General features: G+C 44.6%; 1 protein-coding gene across 1 annotated transcript; it reads right to left on the bottom strand.

Annotated features, from left to right (window-relative positions):
• Positions 1 to 4,638: 4,638 nt before the first annotated feature.
• Positions 4,639 to 9,574, bottom strand: LOC310689432 (uncharacterized protein). The gene is made up of 2 exons (XM_083467139.1): positions 9,009 to 9,574; positions 4,639 to 6,817 (listed from the first exon to the last, which is right to left on the bottom strand). Exons 1-2 carry the CDS (start codon positions 9,103 to 9,105, stop codon positions 5,667 to 5,669), a joined length of 1,248 nt encoding a protein of 415 aa, XP_083323265.1. The 5' UTR covers positions 9,106 to 9,574; the 3' UTR covers positions 4,639 to 5,666.

Below are 9,574 nucleotides of genomic sequence, written 5' to 3'. Positions count from 1 at the left end.
TTATTATTAGCTTCTTCCCTTTAGGGCAGGGGTCTGCAACCTTTAAGACAAAAAGAGCCACTTGAACCCATTTCCGAAGGAAAAAAAACCGGGAGCCACAAAACTCGTCATTATAAAAATAACTTTTTTGTCACTTTTTTATTATTTCTTTGTTTGATCCCTCAGAATTACTCCTCCTCATAGAAATAAATGTTAAATTAACAAGTTACCTTTTTGTGTGTGTGTGTTCTTCACTTCCCTTCAAAACAGTGACCAGCGTACATGCCCCCTTTCAATGCAGTGACCAGCGTACATGCCCCTTACAATGTAGCGGGCGGGCGGGTGGGAAGGTGACGTCGGGACGGTGCGTGACTAACGCACGCACCCCCCCCATGCGATGTCACAGCCAGTACAGCGCCCGCCACAGTGGGGAGTGTTGGGGCGCACAATGCGCCTCCTCCCCTCGCTAGTATCTGCCCCGGGGCCGCGGCAAAGGTGTAAAAGAGCCACATGCGGCTCCGGAGCCGCGGGTTGCAGACCCCTGCTTTAGGGGATCTGGCTGGCCCCTGTGAGAAGACATAAGATTTTCCTACATCCTTGTGTTAAGCTCTTCTTGTTACTGCATTGGCATTTTGTATTGACTGCTTATTCTTAATACTGTTCTCAACCACCTCAAGGCCCACTGAGTCACGCATGGGATTCCGGGAGTCTCCACCCTCACCCAGGGTCTGTGCTCCTTTGGAGAACTGAAGACACAGCAGGGACTGTTAGAGCTGTAAGAAATTTTCCCTGAAAGATCATGAAGAAGATTGGACTGTACTGCATAGTAATCATGTTTTGTGCTCTTTATTCTGGTCTTCACTACAAAGGAAAGAGATGGATGTTCCTATGGACCAAATGCTTAAAATAATCATAATTTTTAATGTAACTGGCAGGTGGGAAAAAAATTTCTGTCTTAATGATTCTTTCTGTTTTTCATTGTATTATTCTTTCTCTTTTTCCTTTCTTTATCTTTAATATCCCTTTCTTTCTTTTTTCTGTTTCTCTTGTTTTTCATCTGTAGTTATAATCAGTGGCGTAGCGTGGGGGGTGCCGGGGGTGCCAACCGCACCGGGCGCAACATCTGGGGGGGGGCGCGAGTCCAGAGGGAAGGGACAAGTTCCTTCCTCCGCCGGGCTTCCCGCCGCCACCGCCAGCCTTGCGCCCTAGAGCGCGCCCCCGCCGTCGCTATGGCTGCGCTCCACTCACTGCTCGCAGGAGGAGCAGCCGCTGCAGCAGTGCCGCCGACGCCACCGACGCCGGGCACGGGCAGCCTCTGCACCCTGCCGCCGCCGCCATCCCCTCGGCCCAGCCACAGGCAGCGGCTGCTTCTGCCTCTATCCTCCTCCGAGCAAGCAGCGTTGTTTGCGCGGCAGCGCCAGCGGCAACTTGCAGGTTAGGGGTTGGGGGGGGCGCAAATTACTTGCCTTGCCCCGGGTTAGGGGGCGCAAATTACTTGCGTTGCCCCGGGTGCTGACAACTCACGCTACGCCGCTGGTTATAATCTTGTATCTTCTGCGGTTATAATTTTACTGTATCATGGGAACATCTTAATAAAAAATTATTTATTTATCTATTTAAAAAGCCTCATCCTGGAGAGAAGTTGAATGTTCTCAAAAAGAACATTACATATTAATTTATATTCTGAGAGGAATTCCAGTTCGTATATCTATAAAATATTTTCAGAAAATAAATTCTTTGTTAGAAATTTTCTATGGGGTTTTCAATTCCAATAATATATTTACAGAAAATACAACTACAAATTAATGAGGAAAGATTCAGGATTCTGAATCTGGAGCTATATCTTCATGCTTGCTTACCGTTGTTATAAAAATTACACCCCCATACGGGAGTTGTGGAGATAAACACACCCAAACCCACATTCCCCAAGCAGACATTTGACCAATGCAGTATTTTAGTAAAGGAAAACCGGTTCCTGAGCTGTCAAACAGAAATATTCCTAAAAATTCAACATTGCCACCTCCTGTGTCTGATAAGCAACCGCAATAGAACATTCAGAACACTTAGAAGGGGCCTCATAAAACAGGGGGGGGGGCACCTATTTAGAGGAACCTTTCAATTCTTGATGTTTTAAAGGGGGAAAGCTCACACACTCGCTGAAATACACTTAAATAAAGGTTTGTTCCCCACTTACTCACATGGGGAAGACCAAAACTTCCCAATACAGACATGAAGGACATGTGGTATATTCCTCCTAGCACATAGTCCCAGGAACTCTTACAATGGACTGGAGACTTCAGATCTCATGTATTCTCCCCCCCCCCTTCCAGCTCTAAAATGAAACATAATTGTATGCATGTTTGTAAATGTGAAATCAGCGAATAAATTTTGCTCAATATTTGAAAAGGGATGTTCTGAATGTAATCAACTTGTATTTTCTTTACACTGGAAAATTTCTTAACACCTGGAATGTATTGATTCGACCTGTGCCTTGTAAATTACCTTATCTGTTTGTACCACCTCTTGGTGACATAACCATGGCCTTTCTAGGGAGGTCACTTTGACCAAGGAACTGTGGGATATTTGCCATAACCAAACTCCCATAACCTGTTGCGGTATCAACAGTCCACCACAGCCTGTTAGGAGTTTTCTTAGGCAATTAAAACTCTTTTCCTTGGGACCAGCATGCTTTCAAAGACCCTGGCCCCATTTAGCAGAGTGAAGCATGGAGTGAAGAAAATAAAACACAGGAAACATCCAAAGTAGAGAGAAGTCTTTTAATGTCAGCATTAAGCGCAATGGTTACAGATTATATACACAAATCAATTTTTCTATCGGAGCCTTGGTAGAGGTCTGCTTAACAGTCTCATAGGCTACCAGGCCCTCTGCTTACATCTTCACAGTTCGAAGGCAGAGATCAGACTAAGACAGTTCAGTTCAGTTCAGTTCAGGAGCTGCACACATCCAGGTAACATTCTCCAACATGTCCTTGCACCTGCTGTAAACAGTCCAGGCTTTTCGCAGCTTCTGGGAACGTCACACAGACTAAACTACACCGTTGTTTCTGAGAACGAATGACTCTTGCACCAACAGGAACTGCCCCAAATCCAAAGGTATAAAATGTAAAACCCTTTTGTTTCGGGTCTCTTTCCTTCCTTCCTTTGCTGTTGCAACAGTATTCTTTGAATAAGGATCTGGCTTGCTGGTGGCTTTGCTCTGCATTCCCTTGGTTCTTCCCTTGACCAACAAGGTACCGTATTTTTCGCCCTATAGGACGCACTTTTCCCCCTCCAAAAATGAAGGGGAAATGTGTGTGCGTCCTATGGGGCGAATGCAGGCTTCAGGAAGCTCTGCGCAACCCTCGGGAGACCGGCTCCAAGGGTTGCACAGAGCTGCCTGCAGTCAGCGCAGCTCTGCGTGGCCACCGGGAGCCAGGCGCGAAGTCCCGCTCCGCTCCCGATGGTCGCGCAGAGCTGCCTGCAGTCCCCGGCTCAGCGCACTTCTCCCCATCGCCAGCCCCACAAGCTCGGGGGACAGCGGGGAGGCAGAGCGCGCCTTCCCGCTGTTCCCCGACCTAGTTCTTACAGCCCCGCACCTGGGGAGGAAATAATTTTTTTTCTTTATTTCCCCCCCAAAAAACTAGGTGCGTCCTATGGGGCGCAAAATACGGTACCTTCCCTGGGGAATCTTGAGCGACAAGAGGGTTTCCCCCATGTAATTCTCCTGACTGTTTTATAACAATGTAAGGCATTAAATACTGGGCACCAACAACTGGTGTTAATTTCCCCATTTAGGCAACTTTGGCATATACATACATAGCACCTTTGGTTGGATGGACAGCATTAGGATCGAAATACGTTAGAACTTTGGAAAGAATTATGTCAGTTATAAAGTTATGGAATGTCTAATAAAAAAAAGATGTGGCCAATTTCCCCATGCTATATTGACTTTATAGGAAAATCCAAGTTTAAAAAATGGGGAAAGATGGTGATATGGAAAGATTGGATGGAAGCAAGTATTTTGACTTTGGATCAACTGATGGATGCTGAAGATGAATTTTTAAGCAACACTGTGTTATGAGATAAAAATCAGCAATCAGATGTAACCCAATGGCAATATTTACAGCTACAACATTGGTTAAACAACATTGTTTGGACCAGCAGCATTTTCAGCTTCTGAGACCCCCGAGATACTAGAACAACAACAAAAACCCCACAATTATTTTTCATGAATATTTGATATGCAGGTGTTAAGAAATGAATAAAGAATTAGAGGTTCCTATAAAGCTTAAGGAGCCACTGGGTGAGATCCAATGGTCAAAAATATTCAAAAGAGAAGGGATTCCAAAATGGATGAGTTTCTAAAAGGTGAAATATTGAAGGCCCAAATGCAGACAATTCCAATAAGAAAGAATAAAAAAATTCCTTCCAGTAGCACCTTAAGGACCAACTAAGTTAGTTCTTGGTATGAGCTTTCGTGTGCATGCACACTTCTTCAGATACACTGTGTATCTGTGTATTCTTCAGTGTATCTGAAGAAGTGTGCATGCACACGAAAGCTCATACCAAGAACTAACTTAGTTGGTCCTTAAGGTGCTACTGGAAGGAATTTTTTTATTTTGACTATGGCAGACCAACACGGCTACCTATCTGTAATAAGAAAGAAAAGTGGGAGGCATCTGAAGATACCAGGATGGCTGCATAAGGAGCTTACAGATCAGCTGAGATTCAAGAAGGGCATTTCTAAGAAAGGGAAAATCACAAAAGAGTATACAGTTGCAGGTGGGCTAAAGCTCAGAATGAGCTCAGGCTTGCAGGAAAAGTTAAAAATAATTTTTAAAAGGGTTTCTTCGGCTATGTTTGAAGCAAAAGAAAGAACAAGCAAGTGATAGGTCCTCTACACGGGGAACACGGAGAAATGCTATTGGGTGACAGAGAAAAGGTGGAACTACTCAACACCTTCTTCGCCTCTGTCTTTACCCAAAAGGAAAGTGATGCCCAACCTGGTGGTAACAGAATAAATGGTGTGAAGAGGGAGCTGCAGCCCAAGATATGAAAAGAGGTAGTAAGGGAACACCAGGCTACTTTAAATGAATTCAGATCTCCAGGGCCTGATGAGCTGCATCCAAGGGTATTAAAGGAGCTTGCAGATGTGATTTCAGACCCATTGTCCATGATCTTTGAGAATTCCTGGAGAATAAACTGGAGGAGGCAATATATTGTTCCCATCTTCAAAAAGGGAGAAAAATAAGACCTAGATTAACTGAAAAACTAGTGAGCTTGACATTGGTACCAGGAAAAGGTCCTAGAAAAGATAAACAGTCAGCCAGTGAGCATTTGGAAAAGGTTACTATGATAAAGGTACAACATTGGTGGTTCAGGGGAATGCTGTAGATGTCGTGTATCTCAATTTCAGCAAGGCTTTTTCACTCCATGGTTGTAGAGACAACATTGACTTCTTTGCTGTGTTTCTGAAGGACATACACACTATTGCAATCCTTGCCTGCAGACAAATCACAATCTCCTAAAATTAAATTTGTAGATACCCATTTCTATGGTTATGCCCATTGTGGCTTATTTGATGGGAAGTCAGATGGGTGTTGTGACTGAACGTCTTTCCACTGCTTTCATTTCAATGAAACTTTGTGCTTCCATAAAGTAACTCCCATATTTCAAGCATTTAAATGGTCACTGCCCCCCTGTATGAATTCTGTGATGAGAAGTGAGACTGGTGCTGTGACTGAAACTTTTTCCACATTCCAAGCACTGATATGGTTTCACCCCTGTATGAATTCTTTGATGGGTTGTGAGATTGCCACTCTGACTGAACCTCTTTCCACATTCCAAGCACTGATACGGTTTTTCCCCTGTATGAATTTTATGATGGGAAGAAAGACTGGACCTATGATTGAAGCTCTTTCCACATTCCAAGCACTGATACGGTTTCTCCCCTGTATGAACTCTTTGATGGTCTATAAGTGTGTGCTTCTCACTGAAGCTCTTTCCACATTCCAGGCACTGATATGGTTTCTCCTCTGTATGAATTTTATGATGGGAAGTGAGATTTCCCTTTTTAATGAAGCTCTTTCCACATTCCAAGCACTGATATGGTTTCTCCTCTGTATGAATTCTTTGATGGTAAGTGAGACTTCCCCTTTGGGTGAAGCTTTTTCCACATTCCAAGCACTGATACGGTTTCTCCCCTATATGAATTCTTTGATGGGAAGTGAGATGGCAGTTCTTACGGAACCTTTTTCCACATTCTACGCAGTGATATGGTTTCTCCCCTGTATGAATTCTTTGATGGGAAGTGAAATTTCCCTTTTGGGCGAAGCTCTTACCACATTCCAAGCACTGATATGGTTTCTCCTCTGTATGAATTCTTTGATGGGTTGTGAGATGGGCACTCTGACTGAACCTCTTTCCACATTCCAGGCACTGATACGGTTTCTCCCCTGTATGAATTCTTTGATGGGAAGTGAAATTTCCCTTTTGGATGAAGCTCTTTCCACATTCCAGGCACTGATATGGTTTCTCCCCTGTATGAGTTCTTTGATGGTCTATAAATGTGTGCTTCTCACTGAAGCTCTTACCACATTCAATGCAAAGATATGGTTTCTCCTCTGTATGAATTTTTTGATGGACTATGAATGTGCCCTTCTTACTGAAGCTCTTTCCACATTCCAAGCACTGATAGGATTTCTTCCCAATGGAATTTGTTTGATTGCAACGGGAGCTCTGAATGAAGTTCTCGCCATACTCTGAATACTGATACGGTTTCTCCACTTTGTGGACTTTGCCGTGGTTTCCCTTGTTCTTAATGTCCAATTCATCACCACCTACAATGAAGGGAGTAACAGATTATAGTCCCAGGAAGAAATGGAGCCCTCAGTTATTGAACAATGCTAATGAATGATTTTGATAGAGGAAAAACTGAGGGGCATTAGATGTGATGTCTTCTTGCAGGGTTCACTGCCTTTGTTAACTGGCCTTAACATAATACTTATGGGAATGGGAACTTGAGATTCTTAAAGCAAAGCTCTTTTGTGTGATGGATTTTGTTTGACCCAATCATGGCATCCCCTCCATCTCCAATAACAAAGAACCTGACAGAAGCTACTTCAACATCCCTAACAACTTTGAAGCTTACATTTAAAAAGGCCTGGGCAATTCAGAGCAGCCTGATCAGGCCTAAAAAAGCATAACTGGAGGGGTGTCCAGAGCACAGTCCAGGCCTGTTGTGTTGGTTCAGTTTCAGTTGCTAAGGCTCGAGGGTGTGGACAAGGTGCTCGGATCCGTCAGGGTGACCAATTGGGCTCTAGACCCTTGCTCATCTTGGCTGATAAAAACAAGCAGGGAGGCAACAGCTGGCTGGGCCAGGGAGGTGATCAATGCCTCTTTACAAGAGGGGGTGGCCCCTGCCTGTTTGAAGGAGCCAGTGGTAAAACCACTCCTTAAGAAGCCTTCCCTGGATTCAGAAAACCTAACTATTACCGGCCAGTTGCTAATCTTGCTTTCCTGGACAAAGTTCTAGAGCGAGTGGTCATAGACTAGATCCAGGTGCTTTTGGAAGAAACTGATTTTCTGGATCCATTTCAGTTGGGGTTTAGGCCCAGAAACTGCTTTGGTCACCATGAATGATGACCTCTGTCAAGAGAGAGGCAAGGGAAACATATCCCTGTTAAGTCTTCTCAACCTCTCAGCGGCTTTCGATACCATCGACCATGGCATCCTTCTGGAGCGACTCTCCAAACTAGGGGTGGGTGGCACCACTTTGAGGTGGTTCCAGTCCTACATGGATGGTCATTCCCAGAGGGTGTTACTTGGGGAATGATTTTTAGCCCCATGGAACCATCAATGTGGGGTTCCGCAGGGCTCAATCCTATCCCCCATGTTGTTTAACATCTACATTAAACTGCTGGGTGGGGTTATCTGGAGGTTTGGCGCATGTTGTCAGCAGTATGCTCAACCCAGTAAGCTCAATCCAGATACGACTGGGGCTCTGTTAGTGGGTGGTACCCTAGACCAGATGGCTGGAAGGTCACCTGCTCTTGATGGGGTTACACTTCCTCTGAAGGAGCAGGCTCATAGCTTGGGGGTCCTCCTGGATCCTTTGCTGTCGCTTGAGGCTCAGGTGGCCTCAGTGGCCCAGAGTGCCTTCCATCATCTTCAGTTGGTGGCCCAGCTATGCCCCTATCTGGACAGGGAGAGCCTAACCACTGTTGTCTATGCTCTGGTATCCTCAAGGTTAGATTACTGCAATGCGTTCTACGTTTGGCTGCCTCTGAAGACGGTTTTGGAAACTTCAGCTGGTGCAGAATTCAGCAGCCAGGTTGCTCAGCGGAGCAAGACGGTTTGAGCATATAACACCAATCCTGGTCCAACTGCACTGGCTGCCAATTAATTTCCAGGCCCAGTTCAAAGTGCTGGTTTTGACCTATGAAGCCTTAAACAGCTCAGGACTGCAATACCTCAAGGACCACCCGTTTCCATCTGAACCTACCTGGACCCTGAGATCATCTTCCGAGGCCCTTCTTTGTGTGTCTCCTCCTTGAGAGGTCCAGAGGGTGGCAACATGAGAACAGGGTCTTTTCTGCAGTGGCTCTCTCTTTGTGGAATGCTCTCCCCAGGTAAGTTCACCTGGTGCCTTCATTATATACCTTTAGGCACCAGGCAAAAATGTTCCTTTTTAACCAGACCTTTGGTTGATCTTATTGACATCCAACACCCTTTTAGAATAAGCCTCCTTTGGGTTTTTTTGGGGGGGGGTTATTGTTTTTGGTTTGTTTTTATGTTGTGGTCTTGTTTGTGAACTGCCCTGAGACTTCCGCATATAGGGCTGTGTATACATGGAATAAATAAGAATAAGAATATTCGCAGACAAACCAGTAAACAGCCCTCCATTCAAGGTGAGCAGTGGGATGTTAGAATTCCAGGTGTTGTAGGCCCCATCAAAATAGTGGACCTTCATCACATGTAGATATGTATTGAATTTCAAAGCAGATATTATGGTCAAACAGGGAGACTTACTGGTAGAGTCCATGATCCCATTATCCTCCTCCATGACTTCCTTATGCAGAGTCCGGTCCTCGTCTGTGAAACGAACAGCTATATCTTCAAAGCACATTGGACCCTAACAGAAAAAGGGAAAAGTTCTCCTCTTAGCACAAATATTTATTTATTACATATTGCTCTGTTAATTGCTGCATTGTTTTCATGGGATTGTTTCGCTGCACATCTTAATTATGGGTGCTTCTTTTAACGTTATAATGGAATTATTTTATTGTGTGATAGGAATTTTGAGGTCTTAGATATATGTTAAATGTTCATAAGTGCACCAACCAAGCACATACATAGATCAGCACAGGAAGACCGACCTGGAACCATTTTGATTCCCAAACTGTCCCAAACTGACCAAATGTTTTCTCTGCAAGTTCAAAGGAAAATGGAAAAGCCTCCCCATTGTCTTTTCCTTAACAAATCCTGTCTTAAGGGTATGTCTGTGTTTGAATAGGGTGTGAGCCTGTGACATGGCTTAGGAACTAAGTATTTATCATTACAAAAGACTGGCTAGGCTCCCCAGGCAATCCAGTCAA

This window comes from Podarcis liolepis, assembly GCF_965112155.1.
Source record: "Podarcis liolepis genome assembly, chromosome: 12".
NCBI lineage: Eukaryota > Metazoa > Chordata > Lepidosauria > Squamata > Lacertidae > Podarcis > Podarcis liolepis.
Note: the sequence above shows the minus strand (reverse complement) of the source record. Positions and strands in the feature narration are given on the sequence as shown.